Genomic DNA, 27,352 nt, shown 5'->3' with positions numbered 1-27,352 from the left:
ACGATCCAGAATAACTACGGGCACTCATAGTATCTCTCTCTACATATATACAGACATATAAATGCACACACAGTCATATATAGAATGCCATAACCAGGTATGTATAGTACAAAGGAGCTTCTGTGCGGAGTATGTCCTGGAAGTCCCGAGGTCAAAATGGAAATCACACCCGAGGGGGAAGGGAATTTTTTTAATGTTGTTTAATCAAGGCAGTTACGTTGATTTTGCAGAAGGATTTATGCTTTAACTGTGATCTCAAGGCTCCTGTATTCAATATTTTCAGATTAAATATGAATCAAATGATTGTGCAAGGTGTAAGAACGCCATAGATAATGAGCACTCACTGTGCTTACTGTCTTTCAGCCACTTGTTTTGGATTTACGGTCCACAGCTTCACTCTCATAAATCTCATCAACCCTGTTTCCAACCACAAGCAGCTGCTTTATAAGCAAAACAAGCTTTGATTACCCTTCTGTACACTACCTGACGTCAGACCAAATAACAGGAACAGAGCATTTCAAACAGTACAAGTGAAGCAGTAGTCAATACAAGAGAAAGTTGCCAGTGTCTTTCGACACAGATAAGTTTGAAACATTGAAGGGATTAACTGAGTAACAAGAAGCCACAACAACAAGGCAAGTCAAACCTCCACTACGCAGTGCTATCAGAAGACAAGTAATAAAATTTAAAAAAAAATGCTCATATTGTGACTTATTATTAAAATGACAACTGTTAATTTTTGCAGATCATTTCTGCAAATCTAAGCCAATCACAACAGGGATTTCCAAATCCACCAGGACTGCCATACCCCACCTTATTAAGTGAATGTTTGATCAAATTTATAGAAAAGTGACATGTGATATTTACAGTTATTGTATTAGTTATCTTCTATTTAATGTTTGACCAGTTTAATAGGCTAACTGAAGATATCTATCTTGTATTAGTTATCTTCAGTGAGCCAGTGTTTGGCCAGTTTAATTATGAAAGCAACTTTAAATCATTTGATCTAATTTACATTTAAATTACAGATGCATTGATTGACCAACCAGTGACCAGGGTGGTGGTCCCCATCTTTAAGAAGGGGGACCGGAGGGTGTGTTCCAACTACAGGGGGAATCACACTCCTCAGCCTCCCTGGGAAAGTCTATGCCAGGGTGCTGGAAAGGAGAGTTCGTCCGTTAGTCGAACCTCGGATACGGGAGGAACAATGCGGTTTTCGTCCTGGTCGCGGAACACTGGACCAGCTCTTTATCCTCTCCAGGATACTTGAGGGTGCATGGGAGTTTGCCCAACCAGTCTACATGTGTTTTGTGGACTTGGAGAAGGCATTCGACTGTGTCCCTCGGGGTGTCCTGTGGGAGGTGTTGCGGGAATATGGGGTGTCTGGCCCATTGCTACGGGCCATTCGATCCCTATACAACCGTTGCAAGAGCTTGGTTCGCATTGCCGGCAATAAGTCGGACTCGTTCCCGGTGGGTGATGGGCTCTGCCAGGGCTGCCCTTTGTCTCCGGTTCTGTTCATAATTTTTATGGACAGGATTTCTAGGCGCAGCCAAGTGGCGGAGGGCTTTCGCTTTGGTGGCCTCAGATTCTCATCTCTGATTTTTGCAGATGATGTGGTTCTGTTGGCTTCATCGGGTGGGGGCCTCCAGCTCGCACTGGAACGGTTCGCAGCCGAGTGTGAAGCAGCAGGAATGAGGATCAGCACCTCCAAATCTGAGGCCATGGTTCTCAGCCGGAAAAGGGTGGAGTGCCCACTCCGGGTCGGGGATGAGTTCCTGCCCCAAGTGGAGGAGTTCAAGTATCTCGGGGTCTTGTTCGCGAGTGATGGGAGAAGGGAGCCGGAGATCGACAGACGGATTGGGGCTGCAGCTGCAGTAATGCGGACGCTGCACCGGTCCGTCGTGGTGAAGAGGGAGCTGAGTGTAAAAGCGAAGCTCTCAGTTTACCGGTCGATCTACGTCCCTACCCTCATCTATGGCCACGAGCTGTGGGTAGTGACCGAAAGAACGAGATCGCGGATACAAGCGGCAGAAATGAGCTTCCTCCGAAGGGTGGCTGGCCTCTCCCTTAGAGATAGGGTGAGAAGTTCGGCCATCCGGGAGGGGCTCAGAGTAGAGCAGCTGCTGCTCCACATCGAAAGGAGCCAGCTGAGGTGGTTCGGGCATCTGACAAGGATGCCCCCTGGGCGCCTCCTGGGTGAGGTGTTCCAGGCATGTCCCACCGGGAGGAGGCCCCGGGGCAGACCCAGGACACGCTGGAGAGATTATATCTCTCGGCTGGCCTGGGAACGCCTTGGTATTCCCCCGGATAAGCTGGAGGAGGTGGCTGGGGAGAGGGAGGTCTGGGCCTCTTTGCTTAGGCTGCTGCCCCCGCGACCCGGCCCCGGATAAAGCGGATGAAGATGGATGGATGGATGGATGGATGACCAGAATCAGGTAATTTCCAGTGTCACTGGCCCTAACCAGTAGCCTACTGGTGTGACAAATTAGAAGCTGGTCCAAGACACAGCAGCGCAGGCAAACAATGTGCATACACTCACAAGCTAAACTTGTCATAGTCCTGGGTCACTGATAGAGTATTTTCAGTTTTGGTTCTTGTTAGTTGGTTCCTGAATATTTATTTTCTAGTGCCTTTAGAGCTTGTTATTTATAGTTTTTGATTTTTGGTTTACTTCTGTTTGTTTCCCTTCATGTCCAGTGTGTCTCTGTCTGATCTCTGTGTCCTCATATTTGTTTACCTCCAGTCTCTCCAGTCATGTCCCAGTTTATGTATGGTCTCTCTGTTTCCGTGGCAGCCTGTGTTCCCTGTCTTGTACGTAGTACGTCCGAAGTCCGGTCCCTGTGTTAGTCCCTTCCTGTTCCTGTAATCTTCTGTGTTTCTTGCCTTTGTCTCTCATGTCTCCATGTCTATTTAGTCCCACTCCCAGTCTCACATTCACATGTCCTAGTCTGAGTCTCAGTGTGTGCTACTTCTTGTTTTATTTTGATTGGCCCCTGTACTTCACTCTCTGCACTAAATTACAAGCGTAATGATTTTCTCATCTTATCTGCAACAGTGCTGCAGTTTATGGTTAGATTTTTTTATGTATAACCATTTTATCTTTATCATCATCAACATATGATAAATTCTGTGTGGTGGAAGAATCATATGATGCATGAAACGCCTCTTTTTAGGTGAATATACATAGAGCCTTAGCAAGCAGTGATAATCACCGTTGTGATACCGGTTATTTCCATTGGAGGTTTTAGGTCATGTCATGCCAGCTAGTGCAAAAAAAAAGTCTACCTGTGTTACACTATGATCTGATGACCATCTGATCACATTTACCTTCAAACAGCTGAACATGGACGTTGTAAAGAAGCTAACAAAGACTAAAGTTCAAGTTAGCACAGCTCAGAGCCAGCAGATTGTTTGCCTGCTGTGTTGATCATGCTCTCATAGTGTGTCATTACTTCTGGACTGCATTTGCTTAGAGAGAAACAGAACACCATGACACACATTAAACCCCTGCCAAGTCAGCCTTATGCACCACAACACTAAAGACATGAGACTGGCTTATAATTTGGTCCTTTGCTGGGAAGAGTCAAAAGATCAAAGCAGTTATGATTAAAAACTGAAAAAAGAAAATGGGTGACGTCCTGTTATCTGCTGAATTTATAATCATATTGGAAAATGATTCAAGCACCTTACATTTTCTTTCTAGCATATAAATATATTGAACCTGCTTTTTGTTTGGTAAAATAAATCAAGTCATTTTCAGTCAAGTATTTGTACCTCTTTCCAGCAGCAGAGCACTTTTTTTTGGATGTTTCAGTGAGAGAAGATCCTGTAACTTGTTGCAGCTTGGGAAAAATGTCAAAAAGTTCACTGATTTCTTTTATTATAAAAATAATATTTTGCATTGAAGGAAAGTTGACTTTGCAGTCAGGTATATTGGAATAGGATAATAAAATTGCTTTTAATTTGTATGATTTGTAATTTAAATGCTAATTATGTCTACTATCACGCATTACAGGTAGCTCAAGAAGCCATTTTTTTCTGAACTGCAAGCAATACTGCAGATTATATTATGTGCAAGTGTGATTTCAAAAATCTTATCAATAAATGTGGGCTTTCTGCTTGGCCAGACTCTGAACTTCAAGGTCGCTTTGCTTTACCATCTACTGTGACAACCCCAGCATATCTTGAACCTATCTGCAGCCCATTCCACTGAACCAAACAGCTTTAACGAAGATATATCTCTTCACAGGGCGGCAAGGTCAAGGATAGAGAGGGCACTTGGCAGCCAGATGCAAACTGTCCTTCCTTCTGCGGCCAAACTGACTGGCTGAGACGACCGAGCTCAAATCTCCCTCTGGATCAACAGAAACAGGACCATGAGTGCAGGCCAAGGGGGAAGAATTCAGATACTGCTTTGGTCACCAGTTAAAAATAACAGTAAGTCCAAAGAAGTTGTAGTAGATGGTAGAATTATAACATAGCAAGAGAATGCCAACAAAGGCATAATTACATTGACAGATTCAAACCTGCAGGCCTATGCAAAACCCATTTAATTATTTTTTGCATTTCCCTTGAAATAATTATATGTACTCCCTCTGTTTCAGCTAAACTATCCCTTACACTCACGGACAAACTGTCATGATCTTCCAGCGCCAGCAAATATGATACAAACTCACATGGTCAATATGGGATGCACAATAGTGTCAACAGTTAGCCTATTCATCAATAAGATACAAAGAAAGAAAGAAATCAGCACAAATTGTCATATAAAAAAAAAAAATCAATTTAGGCATTTTTCAAGGTAACATGAAAACTGAATGAAATATTGTCAAAATAATTCACAAAGAAAACAGATTAATGGATAATAAATGAAGCCCTTCTAAGAATTTATGGTCAAGTTACATCTGAAGTAGAAAAAATTCCCAGTCATGGTATATAAGTAAAACAAAATAATTTTTTTTTAAACTATTTTAGTTATTTAGAGGAAACTTTTCAAAGTTGTTCCAGACAGAGTATGACCTTAGGGGCTGCACCAAGCCAAACAAAGATAAATATTATTTTGAACTGTGTAACATAATAGTACTTTAATAGAGTCCTAAAATAAAATTATGGAGGCAGAAAGAAAGAAATTGAAACTCTACTAAAGGGAGTGTTCTCCCATTAAAATTATATTTAAAACACTAAGCTGGCCTGGTTTTCTCTACGAGATCACTTCAAAGCTTCAGAATGCTCAATGTAAAGATACTGAGCCCTTTAATTTTAAGCAAGGTCCCAAAAAACATGCAAACATCTGCCCAAGAAAGCATTGCTCCAGAGAGTACAATGCTAAGAGGTCACACAATGGACCTTAAAACCTTAAAAACCAACAATGACAAAAATATCACAAAGAGAGATCTCAACATGCCAGGATCAGAGCATCTCATGGGTAGATGGTATATCTATACATCTATATATCATGAGAGAGACCACAAACCTACCCCTGTGGTACACCATGCTTAATAGATGCAAATAAAGACATACCGTAGCTGTTTATTTGCTCAATTTGTCAGATATTGGGAAAACTATGTGAAGACTGTATGTACTGGATATCCACCACCACAATAGCTGTAGACTTTCCAGTAGCAGGGTTTATTTGAAGCTGACTTGTACTGGTATTCATCCACAATGAGTGCGGTTGGAGTACTTACAAAATACGAACTAAGAAATATTGAGAATGGGCTCAGCAGTAAAAAAATAATTTTAGTAGGGGGGCAAAAGTTCTGTAACATGGCTTGAATTCCCAACACAAAAATCACCAGTCTCATGTTGTGGGTCCATTTTGTGTGTGTCAGTAGCTACCTAAATTGGTTAGCTGTTGTGTGTATGCGTGTCTCTGATGTTCCAATAGTTTAGTTTCAATTCAAATTAACATCTCAAAAAGCCAAAGTTAGACCAACAAATAGCATTCCACGAGGTAAAATGACTGTTTTTGTGAAGAAAGTCAGGTGACTTTGATGATGGCAAATTCCTATTGTGTTTTCACCAAATAGATGAACTTGAATCAGCTGTAATGCTGAATGTATACCTTGTACAGTGTGTAGACAAAAGGACAGCAAAGGTGGAGTGTCACGTGTATAAGATTGAAGTGAGAGAGAAAAGTACTGGCACAGCTTAATGAAAGAAATACTTTATGTAATGCAGATATTAAAATGTATTGTTTAAAAGGGGTACCATCTCATCCTAGTCCTATGAAACAGACACTGTGATCCAACCACCCATGGTCTCTTTTGACAATAATTTCTTCTCATTTTGCTTCTCTTTTGCACTGCTGTAAAAGAGCAGTGGAGGTTGAGAAATTAAAGATGGTATTTAGTATGTTAATTAGACATGTGCAGGAGGTGGTTAGTATCAGGTTAAAATGTACTACTCTTGTAGATTCAATAATGTTGAAAGAAAATTCACATCAAAACTGAAGTGGATATACGTCAGAATAGTGTAATCAGAATCAAAATCTCATTTGTTGCCAACTACTTACACAAACAAGGAGTCTTAGTACCATACAATACAATAACACAAAAAAAGAAAATATAAAATACTTACAGAGAAGGGGGACGTGTGAAATCTAAGTGTGAACATCATGTGCAAAGCACTCAACTGCAATGAGTCCAACGTGCAATGTTTTTATAGCGTAGGTGAGTAAGTACGTGTGCTAACGTAGCACATTCATTATAAGGAGTCAGGGTTGAAGTACTAGGCTTTGTTAAGTAGTCGAACTGCTGACAGAAAGAAACTGCTCTTGCAATGTGAGGCATTGGCCCTGATGACCCACAGGCTGCTACCAGTATATCACCAGGGTGAGAGGTGTCAGCAGTAGAGCAGGGCGATATGACCAAAAATATTTATCATGATATACATTTGAAAATTTGCGATAACGGTATAACTGACGATATAATTGACACTAGACAAAATACTTTATAACTCCACAACTTTATTAGTACAAAAAAAACCCCATCAATGTATTTTCACTTAAACAAGCAGATGTTTTTATGTGCATTAAAGTAATATAAAAATTTTACCGTGCAAATGCAAATTCACACACACACACACACACACACACACACACACACACAACACACACACACACACACACAACACACACACACACACACACACACACACACACACACACACACACACACACACACACACACACACACACACACACACACACACACACACACACACACACACACACACACACACACACACACACACACAATCCATCAAGCGGTGCGGGTTTGTAGCTTAGCAAAGTCGTACTAAAACATCAGTAAACACTGTGTCAGTAAACACAACCAGAATTCGTACATAAGGCACACGGGATTATAAGGGGCACTGTTGATTTTCAAACAAATCAAAGGATTGATTTTAAGTGTGCCGTATTTTCCAAAAAACACGGTAATAACAACGGCCCGCTAGCATGCTCTAGCAAAAATAGTGCTTTGTTGTGTATCTGATGGATGAAAGTTAAACCAGTTCCACACCACTGAAGTTGCAGCATTTTTACAAACCAATTCTGGTTCATCCGTTTCATTCAACGATCCGCGTTTGCCCTTCTCATTCTCCGTCAGCACCATGCTTTTTCCGCCATGTGCGTATGAAAACAAAGGCACTGCACATGCGCATTTTACCCATAGTCTATCGCGATATTTCATTTTCTTATTGTTGCCCAACATTATACCGGTATTACCATGAATGGTATGATATGGCCCAGCCCTAGTCAGCAGCAATCTTTCTTGCTGTTTTGACTCTGAGAGTTAATAGAAATGAAGATTTTTGGGAACAAAGAACATGCTACAACCCAAACTGTGGCCTGAAAATTAAGGCACAAACTGAACCATGGCTTTAGAGAATCGTTACAAACACTAGTTTAAAAATATATTAATACAGCTTAAATGTTAATATATTGTAGAGCCCAGCCCTACTCACAGGTTCAGCAATGTTACAACAGTTGTTTTCCGAGGGGTACAAACATGAACAGATTGATTTCATAACGGTACCTGATAAGACAGAAAACATTTTACTGTGAGACCATTTCTAAGCCAACTCTAGCGAAAATGTACTGCATCACCATGGCAACCAGCAAAATGGATGCAGAGATACCAGTATGAGCAAGGTGTATCATTAGGGAGAGTCCTTAAATAAAGTGATCCTTGTCTCTAAAGGAAGTAGACTGTGAGATACATTCCTACTGACCAGTCTGTCTGTCAAGTGAAATGACTGTCACATACTGGGGCACACACACAGGAGTAAGTGGCCAGTTCTGAGCCACTTGTAGCAATAATGGGAAAAACTGGACTGGTAGTGAAAATCATTTATTCCCAATTAAGGAGGCAGCTGGTTTCACTGTATAAACATGTGAATGCTACTGAACCTTAGCACACCAGAAGTGATATAAAGACAAAAATGTCCAGGATCAAAGCTAATATATGAACTAAAAAAGGTAGTTACTCAGGTAGTGATATAGTTAACCAACAAGTGCCAGAACTGAGAGTACAGATATAAATTAAAAAAAAAACACCCTGAATTATAATGTACTATGACAAAAAATATTTAATAATTAACTCTTTATTCTAAATGGTGTTTCCACACTGCTGCTTGCAGCTCTGCAAAAAGAATCAGGCTGAATACCAAACTAAGGCTACAGTTCTTTGAATAAAGTGGAAGCTAATCTAGAGCTCCAATAAAGCCATTTAAAGGGAGTCTGGGGAGCCTGGCCAATTAACATGAAATGTCATTAATGCAGCAGCCTTACAGAGTATGAAATGTATTGATCCATTTGCAGATAAATCTCCATTTGCACTTGAATGGACATGAATCACTGTACTTTTTGTCATTCTAATCATAGTTAATGGTAAAGGCCTCCATTCCTGGACAAATGGGGATTTCCATTTGTTCCGCATTGCTGTGTTTGATTCACGCAAGGACTGAGGGGACGTTGATTCTTTCATATGGGCAAACTGGTGACAGAAAACCACTTTGGCACAGATTGATGAAACTGAAAAAAAAAACTATTCTAGAAAGTGAAAATAGTAAAAGAGAAGGTTTAATGCTCCTTATTAATTATAATGTCCTGGGTTTTACCAGCTAAATTATCCCTAACCTTGGGAACAACTCAATAAAAAAGGAAAGAACAATTATTAGTTCTCCATTGAATTTAAGCCTTACCACAGAAACTGTATATTACTTGACATTGATACTCCCTTCAAGACAGGGTGCAATTAGTCTTTTCTGCTCACATACTGTAAAGCCTAACAAATAAAAAAATATATAGATCTAGAGATAAATACTATAAAATGCACCAGCACATACCCTACATCCTGAACTGAGAAGGTACTAGATTACTTGTAGTGCAGTTAAATGCTGTGGGAGGGGAAGGAAAATGCCTGAGACATACAAAATTTAACAGGCCATATGATAATTAAGTCCCCAAATGCTTTGTTTTCTGTCTCACACTGCATGCATCTTCCAATATTTTTGAACAATGCATGCACCTGTAACATCACAATTGCTGAAGAAAAAGGACAACTGCAGGATTTGCTGTACGCGCCTCTGTTACTGACCAGACGGTGCCCCGAGGGTTATTAGGAATTCAAGTCACACAGAGACAATGTGGTGTCACCGAGCAGCAGTCAAGCATTAGGGTTGCTAGCATATAGCGCACAGCTAACAAACAGGGTGAAGAAGCCGGCTGGAGGATCTCCTTACCTTTCAGCACCAGCACCGTTTCAGTACCAGCTGCAGCCTGTCCCTCCGCGCTGCTGCTGCTGGTGGTCGGGGGCTCGTCTCCCTCAAACAGCTGGTTCACCTCCCCCTGCATGTCGGAGGGGCGCCGGTCGCCGTCGCTCTTGGAGACGGTGAACCTCTGGCTCATGGTTGTCGCCGGTGAGACAACAGTCGGGTCTTCTTGTCACGGTGCGGGGTGACGCGGACGGATAAAGACGGTCAAAATGCCCTCACCTGTCTGATTATAGTAGTCCACAGTTACAGTCTATGGAGTTTACCTCCTACTACTCAGTGCTGGACGAGCAGCCGCTCTTTGTTGGTCCATTAGATGTGTAATACCGAGTGGACCATCTCATCAACCGGTGTCTGCCGCTGCTGCGCACCTGGGTCCTAAAGCCGAATATTTATTTTAATAAAAACAGCAAACGTAAACACACATAGTAATGCACGAAACATGATGATTATGATTTTTTTAATGAGCTGGTATTTTTTATTTCTCCTCATTTTATTATAATTTTTCCTATATCTAACACTAAGATCAACGCAGCTCTTTGTGGCTCTAAATTGGCCGTTGCTGGGCAACCAAAAATCAGTCTCTGACCCAGCTGTGGTAATGTGCTGTAAAGTTGAGGGGATCTTTCCTCAATAATCGTCATACCGCATTAATAAAAAGGAAATTAGAAAAGATACATCAAAAATACATTTCCAGCACTACTAGGATTTTTTTAAAGAGGATCATTTGCACCTGTTTGGTATAAAAGAACTTAATGAGAGAGAGATATTTTGAGCAATGTATGATAAAGCCATTAGTCTTGCTGTTATTGAAAACACATGATAAAGAAGGCAAAATTTTGACTTCTCGCTTTATTTTGCACCAGGACGCATCATCCCAAACACACCGGCAATGCTGTAAAAGCATTGACAAGATCTGCAAAACTGAACTATTAGTCTTCCCACAGACCAGACCTGGAGGATGATCTTGACACAGAATGGAACAAAAGAAAATAAACATAAAAATTCAGTTCTGACACGAAAGTAAAATTCACGTCAGATCTACTTTAGTTTCAGAAAACCAAGAAAGCAAGGAACAAGACAAACAGTCATCCCATTCATTTTCCTCTTATGGTCTACGGCCATACGCTGATTTCTCCTTAACGGATCTCAAAGCTCTGCCCTCAAATTGGGTCATATTTAAGTATTTTTATCATTTGATCTTTAATTTGTATTTTTCCCCAAATGTATTATTTTATGTTGTAATCTAATGTATTATTCGCCATACATTCGTTCTGCTTTGTTAATCTATTGCGTTGTTGTAAAGTGTTGGTGGATACCATAAAACTGGTTTGTATCGTGCCACCATTTGGCAATGAAAGGTTAAGGTAAGTAAGCAGGACGTGGACTGTTTTGTGACCGTCACAGTTTATAATTGTTTTAGATGTAATATCAGGAAATTGTAAACGTGTCTCCAACTGGAGATGTTTTTTTAGTTTGGAACACCCTCCCCCAAAATTTTTACATCCTCTTCCTTTTTTTTTCTTTTTTCTCTTTTGCTACCAAATGGCATACGAGTTGTCTTCGAAAAGCCTGAGTCATAAACTTTACGTCTTGCAGAAGCGACAAAGAAGGAGAACAGGCAAGTGTCATTACCCATCCTTAAAACACTGGAAGTCCCAGGCTTTTCTAACCCTCTGTCAGCCAAGTGGAAGCTAAATTGGCTAGTCTTTTAGCATCAATTCATATGTAAATTAGGTCGTTACCTGAGAAGTGGGGGAGTGGGGATGTGTGAATGATTGCTGATTTCTAACTGCCATCTGCCTCTTTGTTTGTGTGTGGGGGTGGGGAGCTGCTAAAAGCTGTGAACTTCCTTTTGTGTTGAGGTGGATGCAATTGTCATCTTGTTCAACGCCTTGAACGGTTACTAGGGTTCCATCACTACATGACTGCTGGTCAGCAAACCTGGGAAACCCACAGATCATTCGAACTATGCTGCGAAACCGCTTCCAAGACATCATGCAACACCTACGCTTTGATGACAGGTCCCCCCGCAGTGATCAAGCAAAGACTGATAAGTTCGCTGCAATTTCCAGTGTGTGGGGATCATTTGTCACCAACTGTATCACGTGCTACAACCCTGGTCTACATATCACCATTGATGAACAGCTTTTCCCATCAAAGACTCGGTGCTGTTTCCTGCAGTATATTGCAAGTAAACCAGACAAGTTTGGGATCAAGTTTTGGGTGGCTTGCGACCTAAAATCCAAGTACATTTGCAATGTCTTCCCATATCTTGGCAAGGACCCCAATCGTCCCAGTGGGGAGAGACTGTCTGAAAATGTAGTGATGAGGCTGATGGAACCATTCCTAGACAAGGGCAGAAATGTTACCACGGACAATTTCTTCACATTGCTTTCACTTGCGCAAAAACTTCTTAGACGGAAAACCACCATCCTCGGCACAGTCAACAAGAGTCGCTGGGAAATTCCTCAATCCGCTAGACACACAGATCGCAATGAATTCACCACTCAGGTATGTTGCAGGTCTTTTGTGGTTCTATGTTTATGTGTTTCATTGTGTGTAAAAGTGCTATGGAAATAACAATTTATCTTATTTCTTAGGTGTTTTCAACCTCTGCTGCCACGCTGACGGCGAATGCGGCCAAACGGAAGAAGACAGTCTATATTCTTAGCAGCGTGCAGAGCGTGGTTCAGACTGATAACACCACCAAAAGGAAGCCAAACACTGTCGCCGTTTACACCACAACGTGTGGTGTGGATGTGATGGACCAGATGATGCGGGAGTACACTGTCCGCAGAGGAACACGGCGCTGGCCAGTTGCCGTGTTCTATAACATGATTGACATGGCAGCACTGAATGCACATGTGCTGTATCAAGCATGCACCGGGACGAAGGAAAGACGGGTGGACTTCCTGGTGGAGCTTGCAAGAGAGTTGGCTCACTCTCATGTAGCTGGGAAGAAGGCAAGAAAAGAACAGTTGCTTCGGACACAACCCTCCACACCGAGCCCTGGAAAAAGAGCCATGTGTCAGGTCAAACACAAATGCAAGAACAATCATGCCACTGTGGGATGTGTTCACTGCTACAGATACACATGTGGTAAATGCAGACTACAGATACCATGGCAGTGCCAGGATTGTGAGTGATTGCTGAAAATGTTGAAATGTACTCACTCACTTTTTATTATTATTTGTAAATATGTGTACAAATGGTTGGGGTTTTTTTTGTACTGTTTTTATCAATAAATCTCAGCAACAAAAAGAAAATACACCCATGTGTGTTGATTACTCCCTAAGATGGCAAACTGAAACACAAGTTTCGACGGAATTTTAATGAAAACAACAGAATTTGAGAACAAACAATGGAATTTGAATAAAAAGAGTAGAATTAGAATGAAATGAATAGAATTTGAATGAAAACAACGGAATTAGAATGAACAGAACAGAATTTGAATCAAAACAATGGAAGTTTAAAACAAACAACAGAATTAGAATGAAAACAACGGAATGAGAATGAAAACAACGGAATTAGAATAAACAGAACAGAATTTGAATGAAAACAATGGAAGTTTAAAACAAACAACAGAATTAGAATGAAAACAACGGAATTTCAATGAAAACAACAGAATTTGAATGAAAACAACAGAATTAGAATGTACAAAACAGAGTTTGAATGAAAACAATGGAATTTGAATCAAAACAATGGAAATAGAATGAAAAGAACAGAATTTGAATGAAAACAATGGAAGTTTAAAACAAACAACAGAATTAGAATGTTCTGTTCATTCTAACGGAATTAGAATGAACAGAACAGAATTTGAATCAAAATAATGGAATTTGAATGAACATAACAGAATTTGAATCAAAATAATGGAATTTGAATGAACATAACAGAATTTGAATGAAAAGAACAGAATTTGAATGAAAACAATGGAGTTTTAAAACAAACAACAGAATTAGAATGAAAACAACGGAATTAACATGAAAATGACGGAATTTTAATGAAAACAACAGAATTTGGGAACAAACAATGGAATTTGAATCAAAACAATGGAACACAAGGATTTGCTTCTGGATGAAAATACACCATTTCTAATTCTATATATATATATATATATATATATAATTCTTGATGTTCAACTATTTGAATATGGATGTCCAAACTGCCCGATACTCTCAAAAAAAGAGTAAAGCTTGTAACATGAAGACAGCTGACAAGATATTAATCAACATGTCAATCAGCTGAGTGTAAATTGATTCCACCAGAGCTTCTCTATTTTTGTGCATTAATGGATTAATTAACCAACTCATGGTAGCGTTGTGGGGTCTGGCATTCCTACTCACATAGGGACCTTTAAGACTGCATGGCTGTCTGAGGCTGTCTGGTAAGTCTGTCAATAAAATGTTGGTCGCATGTTTCATTTTTGGATTTCAACTTTAGACAGCATAGACCAGCAAATACATATTTTTAAAAACAGACATATACACTGTATTTACTTTCCCACAATTCATTATTTATTGTGATGTTTGTGTGTAAGTAAAGTTACACTTTGGCCTTTGAGAAAAGGCAGGAGACATACTGCATTTTTAAATTCTCTCGTGTCTCTTATTCATATAGCTAATTTTTTCATTGTCACTTTATTTTTTAAGCTATTACTGACTAGAACTTTCACAAGTTTTTACAAGTGTAGTTATTACACCTTTTGGTCCATGAATTAAAGTCAACGCCTTGAACGGTTTTTTTTAGGGAATAGAAAACCAAAATTACCATATTTAAACCCTCTGACATTTACATCTGCTGTTCTTTTGATATTGAAGTAGGTGGACTCATCATAACAATGTCTAAATATGCATTCCACTTTATGTAAAATCATTTACAGAGGTTGTAAATTTCAAATGACTGTCTTTTTGTCCAGATAGGACCCCTGGAAAATTCTGCTGAAACAGTGATTGTTTGAGGAAATGAGTCTTTGGAAGATTGAGTCTTTTGACAGTTGATTCCACACTGAATTTCATAAATGTTTAATAGCAACAGAAATGCGACAGAAAAAATTGGAACACAGCACTTTAGAGCATCCTTAAAATAGACACTGCCCTTACTCTGGACCTCAGCAAGTTGGATGAATAGTAGTTGAGAGGTAAAGGACAGATATAAATGCATTATAATGATATTTTGAATTAATATTCAAATATTGTTCATCTGTAAACTGTAGTATTTATAATTCATTCTACACTCTCTTCAAATCTTTAAACTAAAGACAGCACGGTTTCAAGTGCACATGATTGAAATAAGCAAATATTTATTATAGCGTGTCTCTCTACATTCACCACAAATTACTCCATGTTGACTGCACCCACTGGAAGGCAGCACGGGGGTAATACAAAACTCTGTCTTGTACGCATGTGAAGACCTTTGAGAAGATGTTTAGCACTGCTTGTCGCATATGGGGAATTTCTGAAGAAGCATATTCAGTCTTGCCATCGTCAACTGTGCAGTTCTCGTAGTCTGTATGAAGATAAAAAAAAACAATTAGAAACTGTAGAATGTGCAATTGTGTTATACTGATTGCATTATAATGTTAAGGAACTGCAGAAAATAAAATGACACGAATCACTCTAAAAGTACACGTTAGCTGTAAAGCCATAAAGGTTTCGTCATATTCTTTTTTCACATCTTACCATGATCAGAACCAAAGATCTGTGGTTTGTACAAGTAACGACATTCTGCTTGTATCTCAAATGCCTCCATCTCATCATCAGTGATGGACATTCGCTTACCTGTTTAAAACATGATTAAATGTCATAATCTGCTATATAATAGCCTGCTAGATAAGTCAGGTAAGAAAGTGCTGTAAAAACATCTGTATTGTAAATATTCAACATATTTTCTTATCACATTTGTCTGGGTCCTTACTTAAAAGCACAAGAATGTCAGTGAAGCCATCTCCCTTTATAACAATACAATCATGGCACCTCCTTTGAAGAAGTATCATTACATTATCACTTTTGGCACCTGTTGTAAAAAGAAGAGTTATTAAAATACATTTAACATTTGAGATTAAATTTTTAACATCAGAATTATAGTATTATAGATACTATCACAAGTGAAGATTATTATTTACACAATAAAAGAATGTGAAAAAAGTCAGAGAAGACAAAAGACAACAAAACTAGTATGCTACCAATTCTTTAAAAGCTTAAAAATTAAACATGTATATGATTTTCATATCTGAATTTTCTCTTTTAGTGCTTTTATGTTTTTATTGATTATTTTGTGAATGTTAAAAGGTTTGAGCACATAATTAATCTGCAGTTAAAAAGTTTAATAGTGACTGAAAGAAACAGACATGAAGAGATTCATAATTAAACTCCAGTGACACAAATGTTTTAATCAAAACTCTTACCCTTGCTGTCAATCTCAGTTATGGTGCTTTTTTCGTAGTGAATTTTTGAAGTTAAATTTTTACACTGCCCAAACCTGATTTAATTAGTAGTCAAAAGATATAAAGAATGAAAAAATAACTTTAAATGACATAATGAAATATGAAGCACAAACACTGGCAAACATACAGTATAAACAACAATTATAAGGAAGAAAATTAGTTACATTTTCAGTGAAAATGTGGCTTCATAGATGTTTGCTTCTTCCATTGCCGTAATGTTCACATAGACACCGAAAGGTAGGACACTGAATGCAGTAGCCCAGCAGCTGTTTGAGGACATGGCTATAAGGTACCATTTCCCAGTCAGCTGAAATGAAGACATTGTTTGTTCATTCGTTATTTTAGTTTTTTTTTTTGTTGCTTTGTAAATGTTTTGCACTAATCTGACACATTTAACACTATTCATGAAATACAAACTTGCACAAATCCATTACATAGGTGCAGTTTCATTTTACTAAAATTCTACTAGCAAATCAGTTTTACAACTATAATCTTAGCTATAAAGGTTTAAAAGAGACTTACATCTTGATCCCTATCTGCTGTTTTTAGATACCTCTCACAGGCCACTGATGAAGGCTGGCACACAGAGATGAAATTCAGCACAAGAACAGCGACACAAAACGCTTTCATCTTGGCTCAGTATGAGTTCACTTCTGCTGATTCTTAGTCTTTTTCGGGTTTATACTGACCAGTTAGTTTTCCCACCCCTATTTAAGAGGAAATGAAGTGAATGACCTCAAATGCCATCATTTCCAGTAAAGACCACATTTACCAATCATCATCTAGGTCACAAACTGATAAACATGTCAGTGTGTGGACAGATAATTTCAAGGTTAAACCTTCAAAACCTTGATCAAACCTAACATCGTGCCCTGGATCAAAAGTACATACTGATAAGATTTATCAGTATTTTCAGTATGGTGACACTTGAAATATGATAAAACGATGTATCATACTTTACTATGTATACTCAGAATCAGAATCGTGTTTATTGGCCATGTATATGTGCAGACACATACAAGGAATTTGGTTCCGGTAGATGGTAACACGTTCTCTAAAAAAAACTGTGGAGAAAGAAAATTGACATTTCATAAGATGCAGTTTAATTGGTGACAGATGATTGCACATGCTATATTTCTAGCTGTCGATGCAAACTGCTCACTTCATTTGCAGTAATATGAATTTTGTTAACATTTTAAAACCAGTTTATAGGTCTATCATTAACCACACAATATCCTGTCTGTGTTTGGCAAATGTGTGCATGCTTACTCTTGCAAAATACATTTACTCAAAATGCAAATGGTTTAGAAAAAACACATCAGGGTGCAGGCAGAAATGAATTTGCAGTGGATGACCAAGGCAAGGCAGTAATTTGTTGGCATTTGCAAAAAAAAGGACATAATTGTAGAACACAGTTGAAAGGTTTAAAGATTTTAATAAACAATCTTAAGGAAGCAAAGGGAATAAATATCCTAAGCAACACAGATACTTTGCTGAGATACACACTCTCTGTGTATCTGGATTTTTTCTTTTTCATTTATTAACAGGTATCAGATTCAGGTCAGAGTCTATGAATCAGTTCTATTTTGAGTTTCTCCTCACTTTCTCTTGGACACATTTCCAGTATACTATTGGTAGTAGTGTGTCAGACAGGTTGCAATACATAGATTTCCTTAGAGGAAGGAGGAAACAAACAGGTAAGTACTAGACAAGTTTGCAAACATGCAGATAAATATCACAGAGTAACAAGTAGCCTGAGCTATGGTACCAAGTGGTGGTTTTTGATATGGGCAACATAGGGCATTGCCCAGGGTGGCATCGTGGTAGAGGGGGCATCATGGCATCTGCAAAAAAGAACGTTGCTCACACCCATGCTCCCCGGATGTCATGCCAGTGCATTTTGGGGATTGCATAGGCACCAAACGGTTTTCTATTGCCCATTTGCGAGGAGTAAGGATTTACGAGATACACCTGCTGCTTGCTCCACAGGGAGGAGAGGGGTGGGACAGCAAAGGATTGTCTGGCTGGCTGAAGCAGCATCTAATAACCAGCTTGCTTATGAAACGAAATAAAAGCAAACCAACAAACTAGGCCTGTCAACATTATCGCGTTAATGCTATCATTACAAATAATGCGATAAAATTAATCAATTAATTAATCCAGGGAACGGTTCTGGCTCAGTTCCTCTTCACCATCTGCACTGCAGACATCTCCCACACCGTTCCCTGTGGGGCCTCCATACTGCAGATGACCCTGTCCGACACGCAGCCCAGAGTTCTCATGTTGATCTGCGCAGGACTTGACAACCCTTGAGCTGATGCCATCTGGACCTGCTGCCTTCTTTGCTCCAGTCGTACTCAGTTCCCTCCTAACCTGGAGGGTTGAGAGAGACAGGCTGGAGATGTGTGTTGGTTGTGTACAGGATGCTGTGGTAGGGGTGGGGAGTTGTGAGCGGGGTGAAGGGAGGAGGTGTGAAGTAACTGAGGTGTCAGATGCGCAACAACGGCAGTGGGTGTGGGTGAGTCTGCAGTCGATGTTGAAGACTGCATCCTGGATCAATCAAACCTGTCAAAGAAATGATTCAGTTCATTTGCCCACTGCAGATGTCTCCCACACAGTTCCCTGTGGGGCCTCCGTACTGCAGATGACCCTGTCCGACATGCAGCCCCGAGTTCTCTCATACTATAGTCTGGTGGTGAGGTAGTCCAATATTCATGCTGTGAGGTGATGGTCAATTCCTGAGTTCTCCAGCTTTTTCTTCAGAACTGTGGAAAGAATGGTGTTAAAGGCAATAAAGAAATCAAAGAAAATGATTCTCACAGTGCTCCCAGGGGTCTCCAATCGAGATGGGAACGGTGTAGGAGGTGAATGACAGCATCATCCAATCCAGTGCCAGGCTGGTAGGCAAACTGAAGTGGGTCCAGTGAGGAGCTCACCAGGAGTCAAAGCTGAGACAGGTTCAGGTGTTCCTGGGTCTTCATTGGGTGGGATGTCAGAGCCACTGCCCTGTTGCTGTTGAGGTTCTTGGAATGTGGAGTCTTTGGCACTAGTGGCACACAAGAGGTTTTCCAGAGCTGTGGAACTCTTCCCAGCCTCAGGCTGAAGATGTACTCCATCACCCCACACAATTGATCTGTGCAGGACTTGGCAACCCTTGAGCTGATGCCATCGGGACCCGCTGCCTTCCTGACTCCAGTCATCCTCAGTTCCTTAACCTGGATGGTTGAGAGAGACAGGCTGGAGCCGTGTGTTGGTTGTGTACAGGATGCAGTGGTTAGGGTGAGTAGTAGTGAGCGGGGTGAGGAGAGGAGGTGTGAAGTGAATGAGGTGTCAGAGGTGGGACAGCAGTAGTGGGGGTGGGTGAGTCTGCAGTCGATGTTGAAGACTGCATCCTGGATCAATCAAACCTGTTAAAAGAAATGATGCAGTTCATTTGCCCACCTCACCCCCCCCAGGCAGACAGTTGTGATTTTTGTGGCCCGATGGTTCTACCTCACCGACCGACAACAGCATATGAGAACTTAGTGCTGTGTGTCTCTGTGGGGGCAGTACGGGGCCCCCACAGGGAATGGTTCTGCCTCCGTTCCTCTTTACTATCTACTCTGCAGACTTCTCCCAAAACTCCACCCAGTGCTTCCTGCAAAGGTTCTTTGACAGCTCTGCAATAGTCAGCCTCATCACTGATGGTAGCGACAGGGAGTACAGAGAATTTACCCATGACTTTGTGGACTGGTGCCAGCAGAACTACCTCCAGATCAACACTTGTGATCAGATCTTCCCAGGTGAGGGACAGGTGATGAACTGTATACCTCTTTTGCATTGACATACAGTAAGGCTACGTTCACACTGCAGGCGAAAGCACATCAAATCTGATTTTTTTGACCCTATGCGACCCAAATCCAATCATGGTATGACAGTGTGAACGGCACAAATCCGATATTTTCAAATCCGATCTGGGTCACTTTCGTATGTGGTACTGATTCTGATACATATCCGATGTTTTAGAAAGCGACTGCTGCTTGAATGGTCATGTCACATTAAATCCGTCTTTTATGTCACTGACAAAAGACAGACGGCAATTATCAGCTCCGGAGAAGCGCCCAAGAAGACATTGCAAACGCTTCCTGGCCATCCAGTGTAGATGTCAGTGAAACTGTTGGGAAGACAACGTTGGAGAAACGTGAACGTTTTATTTGATTCTGACAGAAATCTGCAACTATCCTTTGAAGCACCGCTCCTCTCTAAAACAGCAATAAGGATAGTTATTAGGTTATTCACATTATTATGTAAATAACAAAATAACAAAGCAAAAATTGGGAAACGTAAAGTCTGAAGTCTTTATATTAAGGGCCATCAGTCAAACAATATTGTTTGGTCTGGGTCTAAACAGAGCGTGTGGTGTCTTCTTTTGCGCATGCGGGCCGCTTTGAGGGTTCACACTAGAGCGCGTTTGCTGTCGCATTATATTTGTAGTGTGAACAAGCAGACAAAAAAATCGTATTTGATCAAAAAAATCGGAATTGAGCATTAAGACCTGCAGTGTGAACGTAGCCCAAGTCTAGTGTTTTATTGTCTCTGGTAGGGCATGACACGTACTGGGTGAAGGTCGGCAGTGTGGAGCCCAGTGATGCGTGTTTATAGTCCCCTGGTATTAAAGAAAGGGCACTCGGAGATTGCGATTGCACTTTGCTGACCACAGAGTGGAGAGAGTCTCAGGCTGCATACACGTTGTCCGAGGGGGGGACATGCACTGTTTTTGCGATAACATGTAAGAATTCTCTGGGCAGTTAGCATGGACGCATGCTAACGGCTAAGAGCTTTCCCAACTTCCGTTCAAGCACTCGTGTATCTTACTAACAGTGTTGGTCAAGTTACTTGAAAAAAGTAATCAGTAACTAATTAGTGATTACTTCCCCCAAAATGTAATCTCGTTACTTTACTGATTACTTATTTTCAAAAGTAATTAGTTACTTTTTAAAAACATGATTTACAACGTGAATAGGTGATAGAGCGATAGATCTTTCAGCCCAATTCTACTTTCTGCCTAATCCATGATATAAAATATAATCAAATGAAAAAAAGTCTCTTTTTAAAATTTGTTTTATTAGTTTTAATCTTTTAACTTTATGCATCAAGGAAAAATGAAATTATATGCAACATTCTCTGAGTGGAAGAAATTTGTTTATTAGCTTTTAAACCTATTTTGGTGGCCTCGAAGATGTTTGCTCTTTCAACTGCTCTAATGTCCAAATCACTACTTAGAAGTGGGGCAAGGATATTCCAGCAGCTGTTTGAGGACATCGCGTACCATTTCCCAGTCAACTGTAATGACATCGCTTTTATTTTGTTTGTTCACGCGTTTCTTTATTTTTGCTTGGCTAATGTTTTGCACTAATCAGACAAATTTAACTCTCTCTGTGAAATAAAAATTGCACAAATCCATTAAATAGGCTCAGTTTCATTTTAGTCTAATAAATCACCTTTAAAACAATAGATTGTTAGCTATAAAGGTTTAAATGAGACTTACATCTTCATCACTCTTTGCCTTCTTTATAGGCATAATTATTCTGCATTTCTGATCAGCGCTCTCCTTGTTCAGCCTGTGAGTTTAGGTGCACAGCCTTGTCTTGGTAGGTTTACAGTTATGCCATACTCCTTCCATTTCTGAATGATCGCTTGAACAGTGCTCCGTGGGATGTTCAAGGCTTGGGAAATCTTTTTGTAGCCTAAGCCTGCTATATTAAATTTCTCAATAACTTTATGCCTGACATGTCTGGTGTGTTCTTTGGATTTCATGGTGTTGTTGCTCCCAATATTCTCTTAGACAACCTCTGAGGCCATCACAGAGCAGCTGTATTTGTACTGACATTAGATTACACACAGGTGCACTCTATTTAGTCATTAGCACTCATCAGGCAACGTCTATGGGCAACTGACTGCACTCAGACAAAAGGGAGCTGAATAATTACGCACACCATACTTTGCAGTTATTTATTTGTAAAAAATGTTTGGAATCATGTATGATTGTCATTCCACTTCTCACGTGTACACCACTTTGTATCGGTCTTTCACGTGGAATTCTAATAAAATTGATTCATGTTTGTGGCTGTAATGTGACAAAATGTGGGAAAGTTCAAGGGGGCCGAATACTTTTGCAAGCCACTGTATGTAGCTTTTACAGGCCAGAAATTCAGCACGAGAACAGCAGCACAAAAAGCTTTTCATCTTGGCTCAGTATGAGATCACTTCTGCTGACTCTTTATACTGAATTTGATTGACCAGTTAGTTTTCCGCCACATTCACATATCCCCTTTTAAGAGGATGCAAATAAATAAAGTGCAAATAAAAATTGGATTACAGTAATGCGCTACAAGTAACTCGTTACTGTAATCCGATTACTTTTCTCAAGTAACAAGTAAAGTAAGGGATTACTATTGCAAAAAGGTAATTAAATTACTGTTACTTTCCCGTAAGCACGCTGTGTTAATGCATTACTAAAACTGTGATTTTTTTTTGTGAGTGTCTCATGGCAATGATGTAAGCGAGTGCGACGTTCATGACAACAGCTGTGTGCAGATCAACAATGGTTAAAAAAATCAAGTGTAGGTAAGCATATGACTGTGCAGCATTTAAAGCGTGGAAGTACTGACCTCACTTTGAGTTTGATTCTGTAAAAAGTGACAAAAACATTAGTTTCCGCTGATCACTGCGTGGGAAGGAAACTTCTTTTTACAGTGAAAACCCCGTAACTTCCAAGCAAGGAAGTTACGGGGTTCTGCTGTTTTACTTGCATCTATTTGAAAGACTGAGTGTAAACACAAAATCAGATTTTATTTTATGTGCAGGAATGTGCAGATTGCAATGAAAATGCCTCCACACTAGCGTTTTCAGTCGTTTTCACAGAGTTGTGCATCCACATTGAAACGGTCAGTTGCCCAGAGAGTGCAAAAAATGAGTGCAAACTTTATTTTTTTCTCTTTTCATGTATATCCTACTGTTAAGATGAGTGATTGAAAAAGAAAAACAACAATTTTATAGAGCAAAAAAGAGAAAAGATTTACTGTACATTTACTGTATTTATTTTTATTCTATTTTATTTGTATTTTCCTCAAATGTCTCTCACATCATTTTATAATGTCGATTCAATTCATTGAGGTTTGTGGGAATACGTTTATGCACAGCTTTCTCAAACCACAATTGCAAACTTACCACAACTTAGCATTATAGTTGGTATGAGATGTTTGTGCTGATATGCCGTAAATAGTTTTCTCTAAACACAGCCCTGCATCATAGCCAAAGATCTCCACTTGTTGCCACATTGTTTTAACCCTTTAAAGCCTGAATCATAAAATAATTGGTAGAAATTGTATTTTTTTGAAAATGGTGTTTATTTAATTTTCTTTTGTTTAATTTTGTGTAATTGTTTAAAAAATAAATCACATTCCAATCTCCATATATGACATTTAATTTGTATCATATTTGCTTATCTGATTTTTTTAATTGCTTAAAAATGTATTGTGCAATTTATTTAGGTTTTTCAGGGGGAAAAATTCCCATTGATGATGTTGAAGTCCCAAAAACTGGGGAAAAACTCTATTTTTCAAATGTAATACACCAGGCATTAAAAGGTTAAAAGTCAGTTTAGGATTGACACTCTTCAATCCTAAAGTTTTCTTCTATGTTCTTTTTATAGAGAAGAGTTTTTCTTCTGGCAACTCTTACAAACAAGAGTGGCATCTTCAGCCTTTTTTCAGTTGCGCTGTCATGAACTTTAAGATTTGACATGCTAACTGAGGCCTGTAGCCCTGTTTTTTGCTTTGTGTGTGTGTGTGTTAAACCACATCTGAATATACCAGATGAGCAATAGATGTGGTTGCTGATGATATTTCAATCAAGTGCATCTGATTAGCAGTGCCTGGCTGCTGGCTGCTGGAAACTGTAAAGCTGTATGCGGTTTTTCATGGGAGTTCATAGAGTCCTATGCAAACATTCCTTTTCACATGATTGTGTGTATCATTGCGATTTTCTGGGGAGAGTGAGGTTAACCTTCTACCCACACATTCTGCATATCTGCAAAACTACTACTGAGCATCAATGCCCAACACTTCCTTTATCTACTTCAGAGTTCCCTATGAACTTTAAACACATTCACCTGCATGTGCTAGGGTTGGGGGCATGCACTGCGGCTGCTCCCTGTGACTTCCCTTTTAAATGCCTTGATATGCAGAATATCTACATATGCAATCTATGAGGCTGTAATACATATTACATAGGTGTAACAGTGTAACAGTTCAAAATGTTGTTTGTGTACACCATTCGTGTCCTCAAGAAGAAAACACAAGAATACATGCTGCTACTACTACTACCAATAGTAACAATAATGTGCAAAATGTTGTAATTTTGAATAATGAATTATAATAGAATGCAGTGTTTACACAGTTAAGCTCCGGAAACAAATAGCTAACTAAGACACACCAAATGTCATGCTAGAGGCCCTTAAAGAGAGGTTTGTTTTAAGATGTGAAAATTTTGCTCTTAGAAATGGGATGCCATAAGCATGCACATGTACACGCTATTTGTCTTTTTTTTTCAAAGTCAATGTCACCTTCACTGATACAGTATTTATACAGAATCTAAGCTGAGGCAGAGGAAATATATTGCACAATAACAGTCTGTTATACCATCTATCAGTATACCATCTGATTTGCAAAAACATAACACAGAGAGCAAACACCCAAAACGTCCACCCCATTTGTGAGATATCACCTAGGTGTATGTTGTTTCAGGATGTGGGTTTTGTGGCTTGTGTAGCTTCGACATGAGAGATGTTTTTTTAGTTACTCATAATTGCACCAGTGTTTTTTTTTTCTTTTGCATCCTCTTACATGCATATCTATTTGTATGTGTTATTTAAAAAAATTGCTGCTAAGAGACCAAGGACTTCCTCAAATGTTATATAGATTTACATACCACACTGAAGCTCAGACTCACACTCAAATATACTGCACCGTCAACTGACAATCATCAGCCAGATAGAAAGCACAATGAATTTGGGAGTAATGATTTACACCTTGGTTGAAGTGCTTATTGCAGTTAGTTGCTGTCTGGGTAACATGCTGGTCATTTTGGCACTTTGGACCACTAAAAGCATTCAACAGCCAACATTCTGCCTTATTGCATCTCTGGCTATGGCTGATTTTCTGGTTGGATGTGTGGCCATACCATTGGCTGTAGTGGTGGATGGACGGGTGAAGACTTCGTTCAATACGTGTCTCTTCATCAGCTGTGTGGTCATTCTGTTCACCCTCGTTTCAGTTCTGTCTCTGTTGGCTATTTCGCTTGACCGTTTCCTCCGGGTGTATATCCCTCTCAGGTAAGAGTATGGATTAATAAGACACATTTTTTTAAAAACAAACTAAAATGACTCATAGTTGAATAGTGAACATAGTAATTTAGTAGTAGGAAGTAGTAATTATGGACTTTGTGGTTTATATGGTATGTGTGAATGGGTGGATGACTGGATGTGTAAAGCGCTTTGGGGTCCTTAGGGACTAGTAAAGCGCTATACAAATACAGACCATTTACCATTTACTATATCATTTTATCACATCGACCAGTACTTCACTAACAATTTATTTTGTTTTAAAAAAAAATCATTTTATGCTATTTTAATTTTTTTTGTGAGACTATTTTATTGTTTTCATTTTTTAATAGGTACAAAAGGATTGTGACACAGGGACACTCCTGTCTTGTGGTGGCAGCATGTTGGATTGTTGCAATCCCTCTCAGCTTTACTCCCATGCTTGGGTGGTACAACCATCAAACCTTGTCTAATTCAGCCAATTCTACAATTGTCTGCCAGTTTATAGCTGTAATTCCCATGTCATACCTGGTTTATTTCAGTTTTTTTTCCCTGAATCTGATACCTCTGTTGGTAATGGCCACGTTGTATACCCATGTTTTCTGTATTATAAAAGGACACCTTCAAGGGAAACCAGGCAGTGGTGCTCAAAAACTGTCTCAGAACTACCTAAGAAAAGAGAAAAAGCTGGCAGGATCTCTAGCTCTGGTCTTCGCTCTGTTTGCCCTGTGCTGGCTGCCGCTTCACATAATGAACTGCCTTGTTTATTTTGGTGAGGTGACAAATATACCACCAATAGTTTTATATATAGGTATTATTCTGTCTCATGCTAACTCAGCGGTCAATCCAGTTGTGTATGCATTCAAAATACAAAAAATCAAGAAAGCTTATCTGAAGATCTGGAGAAAGTGTGTTTCACGTGTTGCTGAAAATCAAGAATCCTTGACAAGCCAAATGACAGACAAAAGATCCAGCAGTCACATTGTGTCAAATGACTGAAGGCAGATTTCTGTTTTCTTGCCTTTTTGTTCTAATTATAAGGCTGATTTTTTGTTGTCTTTCCCCCCCGATTATATCTAAGTATAAGGATTAGTATATTTTGTTTCATTGACTTGTGTACTTTATTCAAGTATTACTATAAAACAAAGTACTTTTTGTGATATCTGATTGGTTTGTTTTATCATATTTTAAAATCTCTATGCTGCATCTAGTTTTTTTTTTATACAACATGTAAATTTTGTATTTGCTGCTTTGTTGGTTTTCATGCATTTTTTAAAACTATATTGTCTTTAAGATTTTATCTTTGTATTGAAGATTTAAGGAAATCCTTACTCACATCTGGAACTATGCAGCACAGGAAACAACTGTACGTGCACTTAATTTTGTATTACCAAAGTAGATTAAAGCCTAAGAGGAAGTGAGACATTCAACTGACAACTACATTCATGAGCGGTCTCCGAGTTCCACTTTAAAATTTTCGTATCATGTCAAGCACATTTTTAGTTTGTCCAAGATGGTTGTCAGTGCAACCAAATAGTTTATCACATGCTGCATGTGATACAGAGATATATATTTAACAATTTCCTCATTTAAGCAGATAGAAAGGTTTATAGTCATTCTGTGTTGAACATATGTGATTTATCCTGATTATGGAAGAATAAGCAACATTAAAGTCCATGCCACACTCCCATTTCAGTGTTCACATTAAGTTTTGTAAATTGTTCAAAAAAGCTGGAGCATTGTGTTTGAAAGCACAAGCTGTTTAT

The 27,352-nt window shown here is 39.3% G+C and overlaps 3 protein-coding genes across 5 annotated transcripts in view; 1 reads left to right on the top strand and 2 right to left on the bottom strand.

Moving 5' to 3' along the window:
* slc12a5a (solute carrier family 12 member 5a) overlaps nt 1–10,120 on the bottom strand; it is a 204,328-nt gene extending 194,208 nt beyond the window's left edge. For all 3 annotated transcript variants that reach the window (XM_026166925.2, XM_026166927.2, XM_080301132.1), the window contains exon 1: nt 9,751–10,120. In XM_026166925.2, the coding sequence (XP_026022710.1) occupies nt 9,751–9,916 (166 nt within the window). In that variant the 5' untranslated portion in view covers nt 9,917–10,120. The remainder of the gene's footprint in view (nt 1–9,750) is intronic.
* Nucleotides 10,121–14,788: 4,668 nt separating this feature from the next.
* Nucleotides 14,789–16,924, bottom strand: LOC113022002 (uncharacterized). The gene is made up of 6 exons (XM_026166949.2): nt 16,748–16,924; nt 16,390–16,532; nt 16,187–16,260; nt 15,697–15,795; nt 15,462–15,560; nt 14,789–15,288 (listed from the first exon to the last, which is right to left on the bottom strand). The coding sequence occupies exons 1-6, from the start codon at nt 16,853–16,855 to the stop codon at nt 15,107–15,109; spliced, it is 705 nt and encodes a 234-aa protein (XP_026022734.1). The 5' UTR covers nt 16,856–16,924; the 3' UTR covers nt 14,789–15,106.
* Nucleotides 16,925–25,119: 8,195 nt separating this feature from the next.
* Nucleotides 25,120–27,276, top strand: LOC113021999 (adenosine receptor A3-like). The gene is made up of 2 exons (XM_026166942.2): nt 25,120–25,598; nt 25,940–27,276. Exons 1-2 carry the CDS (start codon nt 25,270–25,272, stop codon nt 26,583–26,585), a joined length of 975 nt encoding a protein of 324 aa, XP_026022727.1. The 5' UTR covers nt 25,120–25,269; the 3' UTR covers nt 26,586–27,276.
* Nucleotides 27,277–27,352: the final 76 nt, after the last annotated feature.

This window comes from Astatotilapia calliptera, chromosome 5, assembly GCF_964374335.1.
Source record: "Astatotilapia calliptera chromosome 5, fAstCal68.1, whole genome shotgun sequence".
NCBI classification, from domain to species: domain Eukaryota; kingdom Metazoa; phylum Chordata; class Actinopteri; order Cichliformes; family Cichlidae; genus Astatotilapia; species Astatotilapia calliptera.
Note: the sequence above shows the minus strand (reverse complement) of the source record. Positions and strands in the feature narration are given on the sequence as shown.

Bases quoted from the DNA above. Each gene is read 5' to 3' on its own strand.
- LOC113022002 (XM_026166949.2), bottom strand. From the start codon at position 16,855: ATGAAAGCGTTTTGTGTCGCTGTTCTTGTGCTGAATTTCATCTCTGTG. The intron at 16,533-16,747 runs GTAAGTCTCTTT...TCTTCATTTCAG, and splicing joins CAGCAGATAGGGATCAAGAT to CTGACTGGGAAATGGTACCT. The intron at 16,261-16,389 runs GTAACTAATTTT...TAATTAAATCAG, and splicing joins GCCACATTTTCACTGAAAAT to GTTTGGGCAGTGTAAAAATT.
- LOC113021999 (XM_026166942.2), top strand. From the start codon at position 25,270: ATGAATTTGGGAGTAATGATTTACACCTTGGTTGAAGTGCTTATTGCA. The intron at 25,599-25,939 runs GTAAGAGTATGG...ATTTTTTAATAG, and splicing joins CGGGTGTATATCCCTCTCAG to GTACAAAAGGATTGTGACAC.